This window comes from Arabidopsis lyrata, assembly GCF_000004255.2.
Source record: "Arabidopsis lyrata subsp. lyrata unplaced genomic scaffold ARALYscaffold_6, whole genome shotgun sequence".
Taxonomy (NCBI): domain Eukaryota; kingdom Viridiplantae; phylum Streptophyta; class Magnoliopsida; order Brassicales; family Brassicaceae; genus Arabidopsis; species Arabidopsis lyrata.
In genome coordinates this window covers 23,702,617-23,727,490 of record NW_003302550.1, presented here as the reverse complement: position 1 = coordinate 23,727,490, position 24,874 = coordinate 23,702,617, and the positions used below count along the sequence as shown (strand labels likewise).

The following is a 24,874-nucleotide window of genomic DNA, read 5'->3' as shown; positions in this document are numbered from 1 at the left end:
AGCTAAGAACCTTATTAGGAGTCTTTATTTTTTTCCTCCTCCAATGGTGGGGTTCATAGTGTGGAGTTCTTGGTAACCAACTTTTATGTTTATGTTTTAGTTTAGATTATCTTGTTTGATTTCAATGAAATGAGTGTATAATGTTAAACTTATTTGGTTACAGGGAGGAATAGTGCAGGAGTGGCAAATCAACCCAAAAAATTTGTTCTTCGTCTGTCTTGATTCAGAGCATAAACGGAGTGGCAAATCAACACAGAAAATTAAAAAATTTGGTGGGAGTATCAACAACAGTCATACGAAACCACAGGAAAGAGCGGATCACGGTTTAGGTTTACGGTTTGAAAGTTATAGCCAATTTACCAAGACAGAGCGGGAAAGTTACAAACCTGCAAGTAGCCAAACTTTGGAAGCAATTTCCCATCAAAGAGAAAGGAAATAGAAGATGATCTTTCTGTGCTTGGAAAGATCTCGCTTTCAAGTTTCCAGACCATCTTTCAGGTCTAAAACCCAATATCTGTAGCCAAAGAAATGAAGAAGACAAAACCAAAGAAAAATTACGTCGTGTTTCTTTTATTTTTTATTTATTTATTTATTTTTTTTAAATAACCGCGGGTCTCCCAAAGGCTTCCTAGGCCCAAGGACTAATCCCACGAGGCTGGGAATTCCCCTATGTAAACTTGCCAGTGGCCGTGCCTCGAACCCTGGTGGCGGAAGTCACAGCTATGACCCCTTTACCATTAGGCCACAAGGCCCGGTTCGTGTTTCTTCTTTATCATTGCAGAGCTTATTTTTCTTCTCTAAACAGCTCATGAACATCTTTAGCTTGAAACAGAGGCTTACCATTGCTCTCTTTATCGTCAAATATAAATCAAGCATAGATAAGTAACAAAAAGGTAACATTAACTCAAAGTTAACTGATTCATTCATTTTAAAAGCAGAGAGTTCATAGAATAATAGTCAAAGAAAGCTGGAGAAGTTAACTAACTCTGAGATAACTTCAATCCAATTTCGGGTGTTCTAAATTGCCACTTTAGTTTCTCTTAATCTACTTGTTACCTCATTTTCCACAGATGAAATAGACTAAAGATCATCATCCCATAGCAAATAATGCGGGAAAGCACCAACTCCAAGACCGGCTCTCAAGTAGATTTTTCTAGCCATGGAAGCTGGAAACAGAATTCATCTCAGAAGGATCTATGGATACACTACAAGCCTTAAAGTTACTTCAACTCTATGAGGCACTACATCTCAAAGAAACAAAAATTACGCATTGGAGTAAACCAGAAAAGCTTCAGTGTTATAGAACCAATAGATATAAAGAAGCCTAATCAGAAAAATATGTTCCTCTAATTGCTCCAAATGCCAATAAATCAACAAAATAATCCAATCAAGTTTGGCAATATAGCTAATCAGAATCAAGAATCCAACACAAGAATTTTACCATGAAAAACATCTATCGATATGTTCGTTACTGATAGTCTGATACACACAATTGCATACTTTCATTTCAATATTCGAGAGAAACTTAATCAGAAACATTCACGAGTATGCATTGCTTCCGATTTGAGACAAATAGAAATAGCAGTCGGAGAAAACGAGAAAGAGAGAGAGACGGATGACGAGAGAGAAACATAGGCAGTTTTTTCGCTAATCCTTCCACCAACCAGAAAATGACATGTCATCGGCTCTTATGGATTCTTAAAACTCTCTCTTAAAGACCATCTCCAATGGTTTGGATCTTAACATTATTTTAAATTAAAATTTCACTATTTGTAAATTAAGAAAAATTATACAATATCTTAACAAATTTTTACTCCATTGGTTAAGAAGCAAAAAGTTCTAACGACATACAAATTTTTACTCTATTTGGTTTTGTTTTTTCTTTCCCCCACTCAAATCGTAACACGTGTGCGCTTCTAAACTTGAGAAAAACATTTTAACTAAGATACATATCTTAGCAAATATTTGTTGGTTTGATTAAATATTTTTGCTTTTAATGCTAAGATTTGTGTTAAGATGTTGCTAAGATACACCGATAATCCTGCTCTAAGCTTCCAACATCAACTAAAATAGCAATCGTATTTTTTAAAAATCACCGAAATGTATCACTTAACCAGTAGTAACACAAATATGTAAAAATAGTTTTGAGTTTTGTTTTATGAGATTACATGATATAAGATATATAGTGGAATTAAGTACAAACAACAAAATACCTATCATTTTTGTGACTTATATGATTTAGGACAATATATCAGCCAAGAAAATATATCTCTAAATATTTATAAGTGGATACATAATTATACTTCGATAACCACACGCTTTAATGGAACATCAATAAGAATTAATAAGTACGTACAAACTCTATCTTTTGCAGATAATTAAATTCTAAAAACGTTATGATATACGAAAATCACCTCCCGCCAGAGAGTAGAGAATAAGCAACTGAAGATCCACTGGTAAACATGCCTGACTCACTAGATCCGTGATGGATTCCCAACATCATCCCATTCCCACGCAAGTCCAACGGTGACAAATTTGGTAACATTGCTTCTCCCCTTAGATAATGCAGCACCTGTCTGATACTTGGTCTAGCTTGTGGATCGGGGTGAGAGCACAACAAACCTAGCTTCAAAACCATTTCGACCTCTTTTTGGTCATACTCATACCCTAGATTCGGATCCTTAGCGTCCAAGATGTTTCCCTCCATCCAAAACCTAAGAACCCTATCCACGAGCACGACCCTCTCACCAGTCTCGTTATCAATCTCGATAGGACGTCTACCGCATGCCACTTCTAGTAGGAGCACCCCAAATGCAAAAACATCAGTACCGGTCGTGGCCCGTCCTGTCCTGATGTGATCGGGGGCTACGTATCCCCAAGTTCCAACAATGTGCGTGGTTTGAGGATCAGACCCGTGATCACACAACTGAGCTAAACCGAAATCCCCGAGTCTCCCATTGAGCTCCGCGTCTAATAAGACGTTGCTGGCTTTGACATCGCGGTGAATCACCACTTGTTCCCATTCCTCGTGGAGGTAGAATAAGGCAGAGGCCACACCATTAATGACTTTAAACCTTTGTTTCCAATTGAGGGTTACCTCTGGACGGTTATACAAATACTTGTCTAAACTTCCATTGGGCATGTAATCGTACACCAGAAGAAGCTCGTCTCTCCGGCGGCAATAACCCACGAGAGGGACTAAGTTCCGGTGACTCATCTGTCCAATACTCACGATCTCAGCCACAAACTCTTTTAGCCCCTGTCTGGATTCGTTCGAGACTCTTTTCACGGCAATCTCCTTCTTCATCTTGGGCATGAAACCTTTGTAAACTCTCCCGAACCCGCCTGATCCAAGAAGGTTCTTATCCTTGAACCCTTTTGTGGCATAATACAACTCCTTGAACCTTAGTCGGTTCTTCCCGAACTCTGTTTCCCATTCTTCGAGCTCCTCTGCGAACTTTCTCCTCCTCCTCAGGATGAAGCGCACGAGGAAGATAACAAGCAAGAGGGGAATCAACAAGAGGGAAATCAACGGCACCCAGTTCTTGTAAAATCTGTAGACTCTCGTGGGTTTTGGATCCCAAACAGGCAATCTCGGAAGTTTCGATAAGGCCAATGGCTGAGCTTCCCCGTTCACCCTGAAACTCCACCCAAGAACAAAAATTTCGGACACAATATTACCGGTCGCAGACGAGAACCCTACGAACATTTCTTGCAAAAGAACGGAAGACAGATCTCTGACGGTAGAAACAAGCGGTTTTCTAGGTTTATTCTCGCCGAAGGGAGCCATCGTCACATCGATTCGATGGCTATGACCATCGTAATCGACCCAAACCTGCATACGTTTATGACTGATCAAAGTCAGATTATTAAAGTGGTCTTTCTCGTCCCAGTATCCAGCAGGAGAACTTTCCACCGAGTTCAAGCTATTGATATCGATTCCAACATGGTTATTGTTAGTATCGTTGAACTCGATATTCATAATCGTGTCTAACTCGACAGCGAATACATGGTTCCTATCGTTACCGTTGTTTGTTACATTGAAGAGACCGAGGTACTGTAAGGGGCTGGCGAATGGGAGGCTAGGGTTAGGAGCAACGACAAAGGCCATGCCGTGTGCAATGGGGATCTGAGTGTGAATAGCGAAGACAAAGGTAGTGGAAAAAGACGAGACGGTACCGTTTGGAGAATCTTTGAACCGGATTGCTTTGGTAAAGAAGGCGTGACCGGTACTCTGCATGGTTGTGTTAGTTAGCTTCAAGAGACCATTAGGTGTGATAGTGGCAATTCCTTGGACGGATACGTTAGTCAGTGGAGGGTGGAAGCCATTATAAGCGAAGTCGAGAATTTTGGAAGAGGACTTTATGGATTGCCAGAAGAAGCTTAAGAAGAAGATGGTGAAGAGCTTGAAGAACATGGTGAAGATTTTTTATTTTTGTTGGCTTTGATTTAGGTAGTTGAGTTTGTAAGAAACTAAGACAATTTATGGTGTACTCAAGAGTGTGGAAAAGTCGTTTTTGTTATTGGTCAAGGGAAAAGTCGTTTCAGCTTAACCTAAAGTAGAGGGCATGGTAGAGACTCACGAAGAAGGTGACGAATCATAGTAGCGGGCGATAAATGTTTTGATTTGTAATGTTGTGGTACAACGTGTGTTTGTCTCCGTTGTAACTTATCTTGTCCTCTATCATTTTCTACCACCACCTCTTTTATGGCCTTTAATTACAATGCTATAAGAAAAAAAACTTACTGTTCGAGTTTGTTATGGACGTTAATTGAACGATATATATCTTTTGGTGATTAAATTATGTCTATGTTATTGTTGTTAGATTCGCCGATATATTTTAGTGACAACTTAGTTTAGCGATCATTAGGCTAAAATTTCTAGCAATCGAACTTTTAAATGGTTCGTTGCTGAAATGTATCACCTAACCGGCAACAAAATCTACGTAAATATGGTTTGAAATTTGTTTCTATGAAATTATATGTTGTAACTGAAATTAAGTTTGCATATCTGGTGACAAAAAAACAATTGTAATTAAATCACTCTATTTGGCTAGTCGAAATGATGTTATACTTTGCATTCATTAGAAGACCCAATAAGTGGACTACTAAGACTGCTACATTCACCTCTAGTAATCAATTTTTTTTTTTAATTAATCACAAGCATCAAAAATTTATTAGGTTTGTGACTTATGTGAGGTTCAAAACTAACTGTCAAATCGTTCACATAAAAAATACAAAACAGAGATATAATGTTTTGACGGAGTGACATGTTCTGCCCCAAATCATAAGTATCATCAATAGAGGCCAGAAAATTATAGACCAATTTGGTTTCTTCAAAAGGAATGGTATTTTCATTGATTGTTGTAAAATTATGTGCTCCGAACCACATTTGTGGTATTCAAACCGCACCTATATTTCCCTCTCTTTTTTTGACCAAAACCATTTTGTGGTATAAAACTTCTCATCTTTTATTTTTTATTTTGGTTTTAATTCGGACCACATTTGTGCTATCAAGACTCTATTCGAAAAATAAATAAAAAATTGTTTCCTTATCGCTACGGGCCTACGGCATTCTATTTGCACAAGGACAATCATAACTAAGTCAAATAGCCTAAGTCTTTACGAGAGGTCGGTAACTCGACTGAAAAAGTATATTGGAAAATTCCAAAAGGTCACAAGATCGAGTGGCAGATGGTTCATGTAAATATACAAGGCTGGTACGGTCTAAAAAGATGTATGGGCCTGTGCCCTGAACTTCCTACTTTACAAAAAAAGAAAAAAAAAAGAGTTATGTCTTTTAATTTCCATCAATTGCAAATAATGGTGTTATACTCGGTTTCACATATACTGTATAATCTTAGAAATTTACATATGTCAACTTTGAGACATATTGTGTGGAGTTTTTGAAGATGCTTGATGATTATGAAGATTGGCCGGCTTTTTCTTCAGAGTTAGATGAGTTTTATAATGGCCTAAAGGGTAAGCTTCATTGACTTATGCAAGGTCTGGCTCCCCCTAGACTCGTACATCTCCCCAGTTAGCCCAAGCCCTTTCCAAATGGATATCGAATTAAAGATTCTATGGATCACAAATTTTGGAAAGTCTTAAAAAACATTACTATCCCAAAAGCCACTTGGTACATAATTATTCTTCTATTAACCAGACGCTTTTTAAATTTCTTTAAATGCAACATCATTAAGAGTAAACTGGTCGGGGGATGTGCCTTTAGTCTGGGAGACTCACAAAAATGCTCCTTTTTTAATATCCCTTTTCAAAAATGCCCCTTTTGGATGTCCATTTTTAAAAATACCCCTTTTATGTACAAAATGACTGAATTACCCTTCTTTTAATAAAAGATATCATAAATATATAAGGAAATATAACAAAATTAGGTCCACAAAATACAAAATATTTTTTGGCGGGAAAAGTGATCCCCCAATTTTTCCCGCCAAAACACTTGTAAAAATTTGTAAAACCTTTAAAATACCTTGTAAAATTTTCCCGTAAAATTTTTTCCCGCCAAAAAATTTTCCCGCCAAAAAATTTTTTTTGCGGGAAAAGTGATTCCGCAATTTTTTTGGCGTTAAATTTTTGGCGGGAAAATTTTTCCCGCCAAAAATTTACAAGGTATTTTAAAGGTTTTTTACAAGGTATTTATAAGGTTTTACAATGTATTTTAAAAGGTTTTACAACGTATTTACAAGGTATTTATAAGATATTATAAGATTTTACAAGCTATTTTATAAGGTTTTTACAAGTTATAAGGTTTTACAAGTTTTTTATAAGGTTTTACAAGTTATAAATACCTTATAAAACCTTAAAAGTACTTTGTAAAACCTTTTAAAATACATTGTAAAACCTTACAAAACACTTGTAAATACCTTGTAAAAAACCTTTAAAATACCTTGTAAATTTTTCCCGCCAAAAATTTTTCCGCCAAAAAAATTTCGCAAAAAAAATTGCGGAATCACTTTTCCCGCAAAAAATTTTTTTTGGCGGGAAAATTTTTTGGCGGGAAAAATTTTTACGGGAAAATTTTACAAGGTTTTTTAAAGGTTTTTACAAGTGTTTTGGCGGGAAAATTGCAGGATCACTTTTCCCGCCAAAAAATATTTTGTATTTTGTGGACATAATTTTGTTTCAAATAAGGGTAAAATGGTCATTAAAAATCAATGTTCAAGAAAGCGCTAGGCGCTAAGCGGGCGGTGACTCAGTGCCTAGCGCCTAGAACGCCTAATCGGGGCCTAGGCGATTTTTTAGGCGGTTTAGACGTTTATAACATAATACATTATAAATATGATATTATATATAAAAGTTATATAAAATATTAATATAAAACTAAAAATTATGAAATTATAAACAAAAACTAGATAAAATATTTATTTATATTTATATTAAACAATATATGAATATTTATAACTATATATATATAAATAAAACTCTAATTGAAATTGAAAAAATACATTAAACAAGATCTATGTAATTTTAGGCGGTCAAGGCGGTTATCTAGGCGTCGAATGAGAGCCTAGCGCCTAGTCGGGGCCTAGGCGACCGCCTAGACCGCTTTTTAGAACAGAGTTAAAAATTAAAAGAGGGCAAACTTAAAAATGGACTCTCAAAGGGGGCATTTTTGAAAAGGGGTATTGAAAAAGGGGCATTTTTAAAAGTGGTTAAGTCCACTTGACTCCGCCTTCCCCACCGGAGTTCGACTCCACTAAGTCGCGTTACTCCGCGTAGTAGGGATTGGCTATGGATCGGGCCTTGTCGATAAAAAAAAAAAAAAAAAAAAAGAGTAAACTGGTCTTCTAAGTCCATAGAATTTCACTTATTCGTACACATACAGCACTGAAATATGTCAACATGGTCCCCTATCTCGTGCATATAATTTCTTTCTACATATGTAATATAGGCCTTGTTCGTTTTCTAGACGCAGCGACATAAGCTAGCGACCAAAAATACAAACGGTGGAGAGAGAAATTCCTTCCCGACGTTGTTATTCATCTGTCGCCGATATTAATATGGAACTGTCGCTAGTTTTTATTAGTCCATTAAAACTGCCGCTATAAATTACAGCGACATTCACCTTTCCTTAATTAAGTCATCGGAATCGCTCGTTTTCAGATTCAGCGACAGTGTACAAAGAAATCAGGAAAAAACTGTGCTTATTTTTTGGTCGCTCGTCGGAGTCGCTGCGTCATGGAAACGAACACGGCCATAATGTAAAACATAAAACATTATTGTGATATTGGAAAATCACCTCCCGCCAGAAAGTATGGAATAAGCAATCGAAGATCTACTGGTAAACATGCATGACTCACTAAATCTGTGGCTGATTCCCAACATTTTTTCACTCCCACGGAAGTCGAACAGCGATAAATCTGGTAACATTGCATCTCCCCTTAGATATTGTAGCACTTGTCTCATAGTTGGTCTAGCTGGTGGGTCGGAGTGAGAGCACAACAAACCTAGCTTCAAAACCATTTCGACTTCTCTTTGGTCATACTCGAACCCTAGATTCGGATCCGTAGCATCCAAGAGTTTTCCCTCTATCCAAAACCCAAAAACCAATTCCACGAGCAAGACGGTGTCATCACTCTCGTTTACAATCTCGATAGGACGTCTACCGCACACCACTTCTAGTAGGAGCACCCCAAACGCAAAAACATCAGTAGCGGTTGTGGCCCGTCCTGTCCTAACATGATCAGGGTCTAGGTATCCCCAAGTTCCAACAACGCGCGTGGTTTGAGGATCTGACCCGTGATCGCACAATCGGGCTAAACCAAAATCTCCGAGTCTTCCATTGTACTCTGCATCTAACAAGATGTTACTTGCTTTGATGTCCCGGTGAATCACCACTTGTTCCCATTCCTCGTGAAGGTAGAACAAGGCAGAAGCCACACCATTTATGACTTTAAACCTCTGTTTCCAATTTAGTCTTACCTCCGGACTGTTGTACAAATACTTGTCTAAGCTTCCATTAGGCATGTAATCATACACCAGAAGAAGCTCATCTCTCCGGCGACAATAACCCACGAGAGGGACTAAGTTCCGATGACTCATCTGTCCAATACTCACGATCTCAGCCACAAACTCTTTCAAACCTTGTCGGGATTCGTTCGAGACTCTTTTCACCGCGATCTCCTTCTTAGTCTTCAGCATGAAACCTCTGTAAACCCTCCCGAACCCGCCTGATCCAAGAAGGTTCTTATCCTTGAACCCTTTTGTGGCATAGTACAAGTCCTTGAACCTTAGCCGGTTCTTCCCGAACTCGGTTTCCCAATCTTCGAGCTCCTCTGCGAACTTTCTCTTCCTCCTCACGAGAAAGCGCACAAGGAAAATAATAAGCAAGAGGGGAATCAACAAGAGGGAGATCCACGGCATCCAGTTCTTGATGAAGCTGTAGAACCTCGGGGGTTTTGAATCCCACACAGGCAATATCGGAAGTTTCGACAAGGCCAAGGCCAGTGGCTGAGCTTTCCCGTTCACCCGGAAATTCCAGCCAAGAACAAAATGTTCTGACAACATAGAACCGGTCGCAGACGAGAAACCTACGAACATATCTTGCAAAAGAACAGAGGACAGATCTCTGACAATAGAAACAAGCAGTTTTCTAGGTTTATTCTCGCTAAAGGGAGCCATTGTTACATCGATTCGATGGGTACGACCATCGTAGTCGATCCAAACCTGCATACGCTTACGACTAATCAAAGTCAGATTATTAAACCGATTGTTCTCGTCCCAGTACCCAGCCGAGGAACTTTTTACCGATATCAAGCTGTTGATATCGATTCCGACATGGTTATTGTTCATATCATTGAGCTCGATACTCATAATTGTGTCAAGTTCGACAGCGAATACATGATTCGTATCGTTACCGTTGTTTGTGACGTTTAAGAGGCCGAGGTATTGGAAAGTACTGCCGAATGGGAGGCCAGGGTTAGGAGCGATGACAAAGGCCATGCCGCCGCTGCTAAGTGTGGGGATCTCAGAGTGGATATCAAAGACAAAAGTTGTGGAGAATGACGAGACATTACCGTTTGGAGAATCTTTGAACCGGATTGGTTTGGTGTAGAAGGCGTGACCGGTTCTCTGCATGCTTGTGTTGGTTAGCTTCAAGAGACCGTTAGGTGTGATGGTGGCAATTCCTTGGATTGATATGTTAGTGGATGGAGGACGGAAGCCATTGTAAGTTAATTCAAGAACTTGGGAAGAGGATTTTTGGGATTGGGAGAGGAAGCTCAAGAAGACGATAATGAGGAACTTGACCAACATGGCTCTGTATTTTTGTTTGGCTTTGGTTTATAAGAAATTTAGAACTTAACACAACTGAAGTCATAATTTGTTTACGTCAACGTAAAACTCGTCAGTCATCAATCGTCATCATAGGTTTAACCCGATTTAGAATCCATGGTCGATGGGAGACTCAAATGGGAGACTCATAAAACACTTCGATGGGTGATAAAATTAAGTTCGTTTTTGCTATTTCCATTTAAGATTGTTACTCGTTTTTCTTTCTCCTCAATTCATGTTGGATCAAATTTGATTTTCTTTTATATCCTAAAATTTTATGAGTTTTAATTTCAGAATTATTTGACAATAAGGATTGCCTTCGTAGATATTAGTGTTGATCCTTTCCTTTCATTGATGAGTAGTCAATAAAGAATGTGGAAAACTCAAAATATTACCTAACAATATAGAAAAAATTGGTTCTTTGGAAGATAGATATTCTGTTATTTCCAAAAAAAAAACCGAAGATTAACAAATCCAAAATTTTATCTTAAGAAACTTGGAGAAACTAAAACAACTTTTGGTGTAGAGAGAGGAGGAAAAGTCGTATTACTTTTTATCATGGGAAGATTCTTCGTCTTAACCTGATTGATAGTTGTCAAAGATTTTTAGAAAAGTCATCGTCTCAATCCGATTAGTCAAGAAAATATTGATCAAAAAGTTTATGGTGATATTGTTGGATAATTCAAGACTTAAAAGAAGAAGTTATCAGAAGAAGAATCTTCTAGAGATAAGTAAGGATATTAACAAATATGTTTTAGATAATGATAAAGTATCTAGATAGAGTTTGTGTTTGACCTAATCCTAATAGACTTGGGAGATGTCCAAGTTCTATATAATACAAGGCTCCATGGAAGGATGTTCCATGAGACTTAGAGAGAAGAGATTTAGTTTTGTGAAGTTCAAGGAAACGCAGAAGAAGAAGCTTCTAGAGATAAGTAAGGATATTAACAAATATGTTTTAGATAATGATAAAGTATCTAGATAGAGTTTGTGTTTGACCTAATCCTAATAGATTTGGGAGATGTCCAAGTTCTATATAATACAAGGCTCCATGGAAGGATGTTCCATGAGACTTAGAGAGAAGAGATTTAGTTTTGTGAGAGTTTCTAAATCTAATAAAGAAGTATTGTTCTTTATATTCTAAGTTCTAGCAACCATAACTTTATATTGGTATCAGAGCTTGAAGGAGAAGTACCGATCGAAGACGACGATCAAAGCTTCACGTATCCAAGATGGGAGACGTGGAACCTTCAACACGAACAAAAGACATTGGAGCCCCAACGATCCAATGCCCTATGTTAACAACAACAAACTATACAGTTTGGGCGATGAGGATGAAGATCTTGTTAAGAGTAAGCGAAGTATGGGACACCATAGAACCAGGATCAATAGACAGAAAGAAGAACGATGTAGCGACAGCTCTTCTATTTCAATCAATCCCCGAGAGCCTCATCCTACAAATTGGAGAACAAGGCACGGCGAAGTTGGTGTGGGCTGCGATCAAATCTCGTCACCAGGGAGCAGACCGTGTTAAAGTGGCGAGACTCCAAACCCTAATGACACAACTCGATCGGTTGAAGATGGAAGACACCAACTCGGTTGATGACTTTGCGGGAAAGATTTCGGGAATAGCTTCCCAATCTGCTTCTCTCGGAAATACAATTGACGAATCGAAGTTGGTGAAGAAGTTCTTGACAAGTCTCCCTAGAGGCAAATTCATACAAATTGTAGCTTCTCTTGAGCAAGTCCCAGACTTAGAAACAACGGCGAGCGTATAAGGGATGAGAATCAAGGAGAGGATCAAAGTAAACTCTTGTTTTCAAACAATAGCCACGGAGGCTACGGCGGAAACAGAGGAGGTTACGGAAATAGAGGAGGAAGAGGTTTTGGTAGGGGCAGAGGAAGCTTTGGTAGAGGTAGGGGTCGAGGGAGATTCAATAGCCAAGATCAAGGAGCAGCAACTGCGGAAGAAAAACCAAAACCGAAAAGAGATCGTTCCAAGGTAATATGTTGGAGATGTGACAAAGTGGGCCACTTTGCATTGACATGTCCCGAGAAACCAATGCAAAACCAAGAAGCTAACCTAAACGAGACACAAGAAGCCGATGCCTTATATGTCCATGAAGTCGTATTCCTTAACGAAGATAAGGTAATCCCTAAGAACTATGATACTAATAACAACTCGAGTATTTGGTATTTAGATACCGGTGCAAGTAACCACATGTCGGGGAACAAAGATTTCTTCTCAAACCTAGATGAGAACGTAAAAGGTAAAGTGAGGTTTGGCGATGGCTGGTGTGTGAATATCATTGGCAAAGGAACGATTGTCTTTGTGTGCAAGACCAGAGAGAAAAGAGCTCTCAAAGACATCTATCTCATACCCGAGCTAAAACACAACATATTGAGTCTTGGACAAGCAACTGAAGGTGGGTGCGAAGTATACATGAAAGAAGACGTGTTAACACTAAGTGATCCATATGGAAAGTTGCTTGTAAGAGTCACAAGATCTCCAAACCGACTCTACAAAACCCCGATGAAAATAAGCAGTCCAATGTGTCTACTTTTACGTGATGATGAAGAAACATGGAAGTGGCACTCAAGACTTGGACATGTGAGCTTTGGTGTCATGAATAATATGGTACAAAAGGAGATGGTTGAAGGAATGCCATGAACTCTACATGAAAAGAGTGTGTGTGACGTGTGCTTAGCCGGAAAACAAACAAGAAACACATTCCTGATCAAAACTAGCTTCCGTGCGGCACAAGCGTTGGAACTGATTCATGGAGACTTATGCGGGCCAATCTCACCACCAACACCAGCTAACAACCGGTATGTATTCGTCTTAATTGATGATTTTTCTAGGTACATGTGGACCATGTTACTAAAAGAAAAGAGTGAGGCGTTCGATCGGTTTAAAAAGTTTAAAGAAGTTGTGGAGAAACAAACCGGGTTAACCATAAAAACTTTTCGTACCGATAGAGGATGAGAGTTTACCTCAGCTCAATTCACTTCCTTTTGTGAAGAAAAAGGAATAGCAAGACACCTTAATTACTGCCCCTTACACACCACAACAAAATGGTGTAGTTGAGAGAAGAAACCGGACTTTAATGGAGATGACAAGAAGCTTACTTAAGGCAATGAGGATTCCGAATCACCTATGGGGAGAAGCTGCTCGTAATTCAACCTACCTCATTAATCGAGTTCCTACTAAGGCTTTGAAGGGTCAAACGCCTTATGAGTGCTTCACGTTCAAGAAACCGAACATAGAACATTTGAGAGTCTTTGGTTGTATGGCCTATGCTAAAATCAATGGACCACATCTTAAGAAGCTAGATGAAAGGTCAAGGAGCGTGGTCAATCTGGGAACCGAGCCGGGTTCTATAGCCTATAGACTCTATGATCCGGTTTCAAGGAAAGTAATTGTTAGTAGAGACGTGGTCTTCGATGAAAAGAAAGCTTGGAACTGGTCGTCTACAACAAGTGAATCCAATGGTGAACCGGGTATGTTTAAACTCACTCGTGGAGGTATTATAGATAATGGAGATGGATATGGGGATGATCAAGCCAATGACAACCATAATCCGGATCAAGATCCTATAGACCAAGACGAGGAAGAAGAGGTAGAAGAAGAGGAACATGTTGACAATGCCGTGAATCAAGGAGCAGAGAATCAACAAGTAGTGACTAGATATGGCTGTACGGTAAGACAACCTAGCTACCTTGATGATTATGTGTTACTTTGAAGCTGAACATCAAAAGGAATGGATTGATGCAATGCAAGCCGAGTTGGATTCAATTCTCAAGAACAAGACATGGGAACTCGTTGATAAACCGGTTGATGTTAAACCTATTGGTCTTAAGTGGATTTACAAGATCAAGAAGAAAGCGGATGGCTCAGTGAATAAATACAAGGCAAGACTTGTAGCTAAAGGTTATGTACAACAGCAAGGCATATATTTTGACGAAGTGTTTGCTCCGGTGGCACGTCTTAACACTATACGCCTTCTCATAGCCTTAGCAGCAACAAATGGTTGGGAGATTCACCACCTAGATGTGAAAACCGCATTCTTAAACGGAGACTTGAAGGAGCTAGTCTACGTAATTCAACCATAAGGCTTTGTGAAGAAAGGTGAGGAAGATCGAGTGTATCGACTTTACAAGGCTCTATACGGCTTACGACAAGCTCCTAGAGCATGAAATGTAAAACTCGACCAAGTCTTAAGAGAGATGGGCTTCAACAAGTGTATCAAGGAACCGACGGTATATCGGAAGAACGACAAGAAGGACGTCTTGATTGTGGCTATCTACGTGGATGATTTGTTTGTGACGGGAACCACGCTTAAGGTCATCAACAAATTCAAAGAAGATATGTCAAAGAAATTCGAGATGTCGGATCTAGGGAAGTTAACGTATTATCTTGGCATAGAATTGATTCAAGGAGTGGATGGGATAAAGATAAAGCAAGAAAGATACGCTCAAGGAATTCTTGTTGATGCTAAGATGGAATCGTGTAACTTGACTCATACACCAATGCATCCAAGTCAAAAGATCAATAAATTGGAAGAAGAACCAGAGATTGATGCAACCGACTATAGACGAACCATTGGTTGTCTTAGGTACCTCCTACACACAAGACCGGATCTCTCCTTTGCTGTTGGAGTTCTAAGTCGGTATATGCAAAGTCCAAGAAATTCTCATGGGCTTGCGGTCAAGCATATATTAAGGTATGTAAGAGGAACAACAAACTTTGGTTTGTTTTTCAAGAGAGACGGGTCAAGGAGGATCACCAGATATAGTGATAGTAGTCACAATGTTGATGTTGACGACGGAAGAAGCACCTCGGGACACGTTTTCTACTTTGGTTCATCACCGATTACTTGGACATCGCAAAAGCAACCTAAGGTCGCATTGTCCTCATGGGAAGCGGAATTCATGGCAGCTACGGAAGCCGCGAAACAAGCTATATGGCTTAAAGAATTGTTGAGTGAGATACTAAGCGTTGAAGGCGAGAAGGTCTTACTAAGGAGTGACAATAAATCGGCTATAGCTTTGACCAAGAATCCAGTGTTTCATGGGAGAAGTAAGCACATACTTTCGAAGTATCATTTTATTCGGGAATGTGTGGAAGACGGACAAATCAAAGTTGAGCATGTACCCGGAGAGGTCCAAAAGGCGGACATTCTTACCAAGCCATTGGGAAGATTCAAGTTCAAGGAAACGCAGAAGAAGAAGCTTCTAGAGATAAGTAAGGATATTAACAAATATGTTTTAGATAATGATAAAGTATCTAGATGGAGTTTGTGTTTGACCTAATCCTAATAGATTTGGGAGATGTCCAAGTTCTATATAATACAAGAGTCCATGAAAGGATGTTCCATGAGACTTAGAGAGAAGAGATTTAGTTTTGTGAGAGTTTCTAAATCTAATAAAGAAGTGTTGTTCTTTATATTTTAAGTTCTAACAACCATAACTTTATATATATATATATATATATATTTGTTAAATTGCAGGAGTTACGATCTTTGATCCATAATCTCTCTCGATACATAGAACAAGTTTTTAGTATATACCGATTAAAAGAACGTTTCTCGATCCCAAAAAAAGGTTAAAGTTTGGAACCCCAGGCACAAGAGAACAAACATCTTGTACTACTAGTCGGCTAATACCTTTTTTTTTTTGTCATCCGAAATTAATTAAAATTCAAAAGAGCCATTCCTGAGGAATGTTGTTTACATATGTGATATGTTGCGGTTTTGTACGAACTTTTCGTGCCAAATTATCCGCTTTTACATTAGCGCTACGAGAAATTAAAGATAAAGAAAAAGTAGAGAATTCTTCCTTGTCACTCTGAAATTCCTCCAAATACACTAAAAACGCCGGCCATTCGGTTGGAGAAGACACCATCTTCACCAGGTCAGAACAGTCTGTAAAGAACGCTACCTCTTGATTATCTGCACCAATCATGCACTTCATCGCCCAGAGAAGGGCCTCGGCTTCTGTATGTAGGGGAGATAGACTTCTACGGAGGTTGGCAGCTCCCATGGTTGGCGGTTCTCCATTTGATGATGTACAGAACCATCCTGTACCGGAGAACTTATCACTTCCTTTCCATGATCCATCCACAAAACAACGGTACCCCGAATAAGTCGAATCAAGTGAAGCATCCCTCACTCGAGATCGAGTTACCAAATCCACAGAACCCTGATTTTCGTTAATAAGCTCGATTTGAGCTGCATGCCACAATTGTGCCTCTTTTTCCGCTAACCGTAATACCTCTAGTGGATCATTGTCTATATTTTCAAATATTTTCTCATTCCTTGCTTTCCAAATATACCAGATAATCCATGGAAAAACTGAGCAATCAAATTCCGAAGGTATTCTCCAAAATAAATGATCCAAGTTCGCAAAAATAGATTCTGTGGGAAAAAACCCCATACCTGTGGGAATCTGTGAAAGCGCCCAAATCTGCCGTGCCGGGTGGCACTGGAAGAGTGTGTGATTAATCGTTTCCTCTAGTGCACCACATCTGGCACAACCTGTATCACAGTCAATTCCTCGTTTCCGAAAATTTTCCGTAACCGGTATACAACCCGTTAAAATTTGCCACAAAAAATGGCGTATCTTAGGTGGACACTGCACTTGCCAAGTATGTGCTTTTAGCGGTTTGATGTCTGGTCCTATAGAAAATATGTTGTTCTCCGTTTTTTCTATCCGTGAAGTATGATATCCCGATTTAACAGTATACTTTCCTGATTTTGTAAAATGCCAACCCATAGTATCTTCCTTAGTTGGCGCACCCACAGGTAGGGCACTTATTATCTCGACATCTTCGGGAGCAAAGGTCGCCTGTAAGAGATCAATATTCCAAAAGTTTGACCGACTATCTATAAGATTGATAACTTTTAAAGATGGATCAACAATGGACCCATTACTTTTTGCTGGTCTCGGGAATTGAGCTGGAATCCAGGGGTCCTTCCAAACTGAGATGGATGACCCAGATCCGACTCTTTTAATAAGTCCTTTATTAACCAGAGATCTAGCTGAACATATACTCCGCCATCCATATGATGGAGAGTACGATTTTATATTTTCCAAAGGATTGGATTTCCGAAAATACCGCCCTTTAAAAACCTTTGCGAAAAGAGAATCTGGAACCGTAATCAACCGCCATAATTGTTTTGCCAATAAAGCAGAATTAAAATCGTCTACATTCCGAAATCCTAACCCCCCTTCCGATTTACTGTTACACAATTTATTCCATGCCATCCAATGCATACCTCTGGAATCCCCATTCGAACTCCACCAAAAATTAGCAAACCGCACTAGTGAGTTTTGAAGTGATTGTTTTCGGTAGTCTGAAGCATGACATAACATAAGTTGGTAATGCTGCAGCTACCGATTTAATCATCACTTCTTTCCCACCTTTCGATAAAAATTTGGCCGACCATCCGTTAATTCTTGTTTGTAATCTATCTCTAACAAATGAGAAAATTTTTGTCTTGGAACCACCTAAACTCTCCGGCAATCCGAGATAAGAACCCATACCACCGATAGTAGTGATACCCAAGGTAGATTTGATTTCTTCCTTGATGGCATCGTCTACCTTATGCCCAAACTGAATCGATGATTTTAAAAAGTTTATCTGTTGTCCCGAGACCGCTTCATACTTCTTTAAAATCCCCAAAATAACCCCACATTGGTCCTTGTTAGCCTTGCAAAAAAATAAACTATCATCCGCAAACAACAAATGCGAGACCGAAGGACTCGCGTTTGCTACTTTGATACCCGTAATTAATTTTTCCCCTTCTGCTTTCTGAATATTTGCAATTAGCACTTCCGTGCAAAGGATGAATAAATAAGGTGAGAGTGGGTCTCCTTGTCGTAATCCCCTCTCTGGTACTATGAGTCCTCTAGGTTGACCATTAAGGAGAACTCTATATTGGACTGTTGTAATACACCACATTATCCAGTTAATCCATTTTTCACAGAATCCCAATTTTCTTAAAACCTTTTCAATGAAAATCCATTCCACCCTATCATAAGCTTTACTCATATCCGTTTTAATAGCCATGAACTTTCCTTTACAGGAGGGGTTAGTTCTCAAACCATGAAACATCTCTTGTGCAATGAGAATATTATCCGAAATCAAACGCCCTTCTACAAAAGCTGATTGTGTTTCTGAAATCAGTGTTGGTAGAACCGTCTTAAGTCTCTGGCAAAGAATCTTCGATATAATTTTATAACCAACATTGCAAAGACTTATAGGCCGTAACTCCGTCATCCGTGTTGGTCTTTCCGTTTTTGGAATCAAACAAATATTAGTCGTATTTAACCTTTTATCAAAAATTCCATCCTCTAAAAAAGAGTTGACTAGAAAAAGAAGATCTTTTTTAATAGTAACCCAAGCCTTTTGAAAAAATAATGCGGTCATACCATCAGGTCCTGGCGATTTTTCCGGATGCATCATAAACAAAGCCGTTCGCACTTCACACTCCGTTGCGGGTGCCGTTAGAAAATTATTAATCTGATCCGTAATAAGACTTTGAACTTCTGCCAAGGATTCCTCAAAAGCCTCAGGCTTTGTTGTAGTAAACAAATCCTTAAAATAAGAAACCGCTATATTTTGAATATCTTTATCCTCTGCAGACCAAATCCCGTTTTCATCATGTAACCCCGTGATTCTATTTCTTGCCCGTCTCTGTTTCGTTAGAGCATGAAAATACTTTGAATTATTATCCCCTAATTTCATCCAAAAACTCCTACTCTTTTGATGCCAATACAATTCCTCATCCCGATAAGCCTCTTTTAATCGCATTGTTAATTCCGTAATCTCTTCCCGTGGTCTCCTGTCATCTCTCTGTGCCGCAAATAATTCCGTTTTTAGTTCTTCAATTGTTTTCCGCCCATAAGGAATTAATTCTCTCCGCCATTGCGAAATAGCTCGCCTACAATTAGATAATTTTTCCACAAACTTCCCAACTCCTAGCTCTGTATCACTATTCCAACCATTTGCAATTGCCTCTAATAACCCTTCCTTCCCTATCCATCTCTTATCAAACCTGAAACTCCGTTTCCCCCGTGGTACCTTATCGGCAATCGTAGCAATCACCGGTGAGTGATCAGAAGCTACCATTGGTAAGTATTCTACGAATGAATTGCAGAACAATTCATGCCAATCTTCATTCGCTAACGCTCTATCCAAACGACACCGTATTGGTTTTTTATCCCGCCAACATCGCCAAGACAACCAGTCTCCGATATATGGAAACTCCAAAAAGCCACAATTTTGAATCATTAAATTAAAAGGGATAAAAGATGATGCATGTCTTAATTTACCACCTCTTTTTTCATGATTTCCAGTTAATTCATTAAAATCACCGATTATAAACCAAGGTGTATCCCGAGACAAACCAGTTCGTGTTAACCGCTCCCAAACTTGTTCCCTCTTATTTGGAACCGGGTCTCCATAAACAAAAGTGAGATTAATTAATTTACCTTTATAACTTGCTTCAATATCGATTAACCGATTACTTTGATAAAGAATTGAAACATTGAAATCATTATTATAAAAAAGAGCTAAACCGCCACTACAACCGATAGGATCAACCGTTTTTAAATTTTTGTAACCAAAATGACCAATAAATTTTTTCATAAAAAAAGTAGATTGTTTGGTTTCCGAAAGAAACAAAAAATCCGGTCGATGTTGTTTCCACAAATCCCGAAGATAACCGATAGTTGCCTTATTACCGAGTCCTTGACAATTCCAGCTTAAAACTTTCATTTATCAACTTTCGGTTTTGGTGGTTTTCCTCCACCCGGTACTCCCTTCACCGTGCCATGGTTCATCGGGTTGTTGCATTCCTTACCTTGGTTCCTTTCCTTTGTTTTATTTTGTCTCCTTAAATAATACCCATACTTACCAAATAAAATGTATCTTCCACGTTCCTTATTAAACCAAACATAATCTCTCCTCAAAGCAATACTTACCAAAAACCACACTCTGCTTAAAGGCCGAAAATGCCAGGAGAGAAAAGATGCCATATCAGACCAATTGAGTCTTCTTAAAGATAAGACATTCAATTTTATTCTCTTTGAAAATCCTTTCCCGATTATCAAACAAAATCTCCAATCATGAATTCCCGATATACTATCTCCTACATTCCAAAATTGAGAATCTGTGTACCATTTAATTCCCTCTTGATTTGGAAACAAAACACTCGCCCAAAATCGTGACATTTCCACCATTAAATGACACAACTCTTTCCTTTGCCACCACAGGAGAGTTAATCCAACTTTCCTTAGACGCAACACCCGACCAAAGTCATTCCTCAGAGATCCCCTAACGTAACCGGAGATGACACCGCTTGCCCACCGAAAAAACAATTCCGACCGTGAATAATCAGACTTAGTTCTAACTTTTCCAGAAGAAATAAATTCCATAAAAATCCCTCTAACATTTAGCACCAGATACTCTATCTCCATAGAGCCTCTACTAAGCCTTTCAAAGCAAAACTTGAACTCCTCCGTCAACTTCCACCAAACACAGCACATACTCGTACCCCAATACTCTGACCCTATTGATTCCAACTCTACATCCATTAGCAGCACAACCCAGACAGGGATCTGCAACACCTCCATATTCGATTCCAAAATCAAAACCGTAAAGCCCGAAAATAGATCACAGCCTCTCCAGATCTGATGTGGCCTCACCGGATAAGACCAAAACAACACCTGAATCGACCCATCCTGGAGAGAAATATCTCTTACCCCCAAATCAAAACCTGAATCAGCGAAACTCAAGACCAAATCGAGACATGAGGAGGCCAAGACTGCCAAAAACGCCACCAGATCCTCCCTAACCAAACAGCAACCGTAACAAAACCGTAAAAAAACCCTCGGATTAAGATCTCTCATTGTCGGGAATCAAACCCTAGAGTCGCCACCATTTTCAACCAGAATCTTTATTTAGGATAATAGTCCACTATTAATATTTTTATATATGTTCATGGGTCGACATTTTTATTTATAATTTAAGCAATCAATCCCTCTAAATTTGATGAATTGAGTTAATCCAAGCAATTTAGTCGGCTAATACCTCGTTGGCTAAAACATGCATATTGTAATTTATAAAAAAATTAAAGAAATTCATGGTGGAGACTCAAAGATGGATAGTAACGGTCAACAAAGAGTAATGTTACGGAACTACGTGTATCACCCTTTGGTACCCGGTTAATAAATGACGAAAAAAGAAGGAAATTGTCTTGCCATCTTTTGTGCTTCTAATTAATTGCAATGCTATTAATTTTCGAATATCTCTTTCCGTCAAAGTGTAGTTAGACACTCAGACTTAAACATTGCCGAAACATATTTGCCCATATATTTTAACGAATCGGTTTAAGCCAAAAGATTATCTGCAACAGAAGCCATAATATGTATCTGCAACATAAGCCAAAAGATTATAGACCAAAGTCTTATTAATTTTTCTTAAAGCCTAAATTATAAGCCAATCGTGTTGTAGTGGTTTTTAAAAGTTACATTTTTTCTTTAGGCTGTAGCAGAGTAAATTTTTTAAGCCCTATTTTCTTGGCTGTAGAAGTTTTGATTCACATTAATATTAGATAAATATAAAAATTAGAAATTATCAATAAAAATTCTAAAAATAAAAAACAAAGATAAGATCCAAAAATAAAATTATCAAAGAATACGTAGACTTTTGTAGACTTTTGTGTTTTGACTAGAATTTTTTAAAAAATATTTATTGTTTGTATTTTAATTTTAATTAATAATAGAAACATTTTATTTACTTTAAAAAGTAAAAATAAAATTTTATTATAAATATTATATTTTTATTTTAAAATACCTACGTCCAAAAACTTACAGCTACAACTAGTTCACTTAGGGCTTGACTGGTTTAATCGCAGCGGTTGCGATTGTGGTTGTGGGAGTTTGCGGAAGCAGGGGGTTGCGGTTTCAAGCGTTTTTTAGCGTTTCGACCGACTGGTTTAGCGGTTGAAAACGGGTGCGTTTGCGGGAGATTTACGACTGGTTGATCAGCGGGTACGATAGCGGTTAAACCAAAATTTACCAAAATAAATTTAATATATGATTATAAAAAATTATAAAACACCAGAAACTATAGTTATGAAAAGTATAAATTTTTTAAAAATGATTAATGATTAAAAACCATAAATAATTATTCATATAAATTTTTATATTGAAAACAAAAATAATTATTTATATTAGAAAATTAAAGTTAAATAATAATTATTTTTTAGAATTAACGTGAATATAAATCATACATGATGATATATATTTTAATTTATTTATTTTCCTTTTTTAGTTTATTTCCTTTTTTACACCAACCGCAACCGCCCGCAACCGCAAACGCTTGCGGGAAGGAGCTTTTGAAATCCAGCGATTTCGAGCGGTTCGAAGCGGTGTGGAACGGTTTCTATGATTGGTACCAACCGCTAGCAACCGCAACCGACCGCTAACAACCGCTAGGCGGGTGCTAGCGGGAGAACCAAACAAGCTCTTACAACAAAAATTCTACAGCAACAAACGCTACAGTTACAGCAAAAATTATGCAGTAAAAACTTTACAGTTACAGCCCAACCAATCACCCACCAATACTCCTTCTATTTCACAAAAATTGTCTTTCTAACGTTTTATTTTTGTTTCACAAAAAGTGTTAATCTACGTTTTCAATGTTATTTTTATACTTTCATTGAATTTAAACCATTAAATACTTATTACATAAGGACATATATGTATAATACAATGATTTATTTATTTGTGTGAAATGTGTTAAAAAGGAACTGAAATGGAAGATGTATATTTTTTTTGTTGAGGGAATAGTCTTTTCATTGATTGTTGTAACATCATTACCTGTATATGTACCTGCTTTCATGCCCCCACAATCTCTACTATTAAAATACTTATATAAATCAAATACAGCTATACACACATTGTGGTTTTGGTAATCGTTTAACCTTTGAGACATTCTGATCACCAAAAAAGGATACCTTTAAGAAAAAATGGCTTCAGAGAGCACTCTAAATATTCAAGTGTTAGCAAAATACAAAGTTTCTCCAACAAGACTTCTGGTCTTGTGTCTCTGAATCTTCATCAGCGCGGATTGCATTTGGACCAGACCGGAAAAGCTTCCACATAAACCAGAGGTCAGACTTGGCTTTGACTGAATAGTAATGTCTTAGTTATGTTCATCTCATGGAGTCAACAGTTTTGTAGTCAATATGCTGTCTTCTTCGCCGGCACCTGAATTGAGGTTTAGCATCTGAGAATTTCGTCTCACGAGACATCCCCATTGTTGAATCTGTATCTGCTCCAAATCCAAAACAATCACCACCAATTTAATACATACAGTTAAATGTCAGAGTCAGACAAAGACCTAACATGATAAAACCCAATTCTACAACGCATAATCAAATTGTGTTGTTTGGCTCTGACTAGATTGATGTTTCACCATTTACAATCATTCCCTAACCCAAATTTGACAACTTTCTGACAATTCCTATGTTTTGCTACATCAGGCAAGACCATAATAGACAAGCAAAGCAAAATCAGACTCATTGATCAGAAGAAAGTTTCCATCTTTAGTCTTAAGAACATCAAAATCAATCTCCAAATCTTCATAGCAAAGATCACGAATCTCAATATCGAACACAATTGCTTGAAAAGTCTCGAATTTTTTACCTCCCCAAAACAATGGCTTGGCATCTTCTTCTTCATCATCGAATTCATCACCATAACCAAACTCAGCATCACCTCTGTAACCAGGTTCACTCCCATACCCAGATTCATTCCCCATTGGATCAACTCCAATAGCGAATCCAAATCCACCAGAAGCTTCCTTCTCTCCGCCGGAATCTCTACGCGAATTCCTCGCCGCCTCACTCACATCAGAAGCCCAATTCGCTTCACCAAAAAGCTCTCCACTTGAATCTGTACCAACAGCGAAAGGCAAATCGGAGCAAGTCCCATGAGCTCCAATGGAGCAACATTTCCGAGTCCCACTCCGATCACTACTCCGACCAGACACCGATCTCGAATTACAACGCCGTCGCTTCCTCGCTACTAACCGGAGACTTCCTCTGTTGCTGTAATTCGAAGCTGATAACGTCTTCCCTCCATTGTCGTCGTCGGCGAGTGAGAGACGGCTCATAGCTTCGATGGAGAAAGAGGTGGATCGATCGGAGAAGCAAGGGCGTTTGGGAGTGGAGTGAAACCCATTGGACTGCGGTGGTTGGTCAGATGAGTCTAGGGTTTTGGAGCGGTGAAATGGGCGCCATGAGAGGAGCTGTGAAGTGCAAGATTCAATTGAACTTCGCGATGATTCTCGATGTTTCTTAGACATTGTTAAAGGTACCAACTTTATAGATCACAGAAAAAAAAAAAAAACCTTTAGGGTGAATCTGAATTTGGGAATGGATCTTCGTTGTTTTCTAAGTTGTAGGAGAAAATCGAGTAGCGAAGATTTGGAGTTGCTCTTTTGGGTTTAAGAGCTTTTGTAATTGAGCCAACTCATTGTCTCTTGTGTTTATTTCACTAAGATTTGTTG

General features: G+C 38.5%; 4 protein-coding genes and 1 long non-coding RNA gene across 5 annotated transcripts; all 5 read right to left on the bottom strand.

The window, feature by feature from the left end:
* Positions 1-345: 345 nt before the first annotated feature.
* Positions 346-843, bottom strand: LOC110227457. The gene is given in 3 exon segments (XM_021021558.1): positions 346-399; positions 401-567; positions 744-843. Coding segments are annotated over 3 exon segments (321 nt in total).
* Positions 844-883: 40 nt separating this feature from the next.
* Positions 884-1,675, bottom strand: LOC110227788. Its single transcript, XR_002331461.1, has 2 exons — positions 1,442-1,675; positions 884-1,241 (listed from the first exon to the last, which is right to left on the bottom strand). It is a non-coding gene; the product is annotated as an uncharacterized LOC110227788 (long non-coding RNA).
* Positions 1,676-2,251: 576 nt separating this feature from the next.
* LOC9308909 (L-type lectin-domain containing receptor kinase IV.4) lies at positions 2,252-4,670 on the bottom strand. The gene has a single exon (XM_002872794.2). It carries the CDS (start codon positions 4,415-4,417, stop codon positions 2,411-2,413), a length of 2,007 nt encoding a protein of 668 aa, XP_002872840.1. The 5' UTR covers positions 4,418-4,670; the 3' UTR covers positions 2,252-2,410.
* Positions 4,671-7,820: 3,150 nt separating this feature from the next.
* On the bottom strand, positions 7,821-10,326 carry LOC9308908 (L-type lectin-domain containing receptor kinase IV.4). Its single transcript, XM_002872793.2, has one exon. It carries the CDS (start codon positions 10,273-10,275, stop codon positions 8,257-8,259), a length of 2,019 nt encoding a protein of 672 aa, XP_002872839.1. The 5' UTR covers positions 10,276-10,326; the 3' UTR covers positions 7,821-8,256.
* Positions 10,327-23,215: 12,889 nt separating this feature from the next.
* Positions 23,216-24,826, bottom strand: LOC9310984. The gene is made up of 2 exons (XM_002872791.2): positions 24,010-24,826; positions 23,216-23,635 (listed from the first exon to the last, which is right to left on the bottom strand). Exons 1-2 carry the CDS (start codon positions 24,668-24,670, stop codon positions 23,517-23,519), a joined length of 780 nt encoding a protein of 259 aa, XP_002872837.1. The 5' UTR covers positions 24,671-24,826; the 3' UTR covers positions 23,216-23,516.
* Between the last annotated feature and the right edge of the window lie 48 nt (positions 24,827-24,874).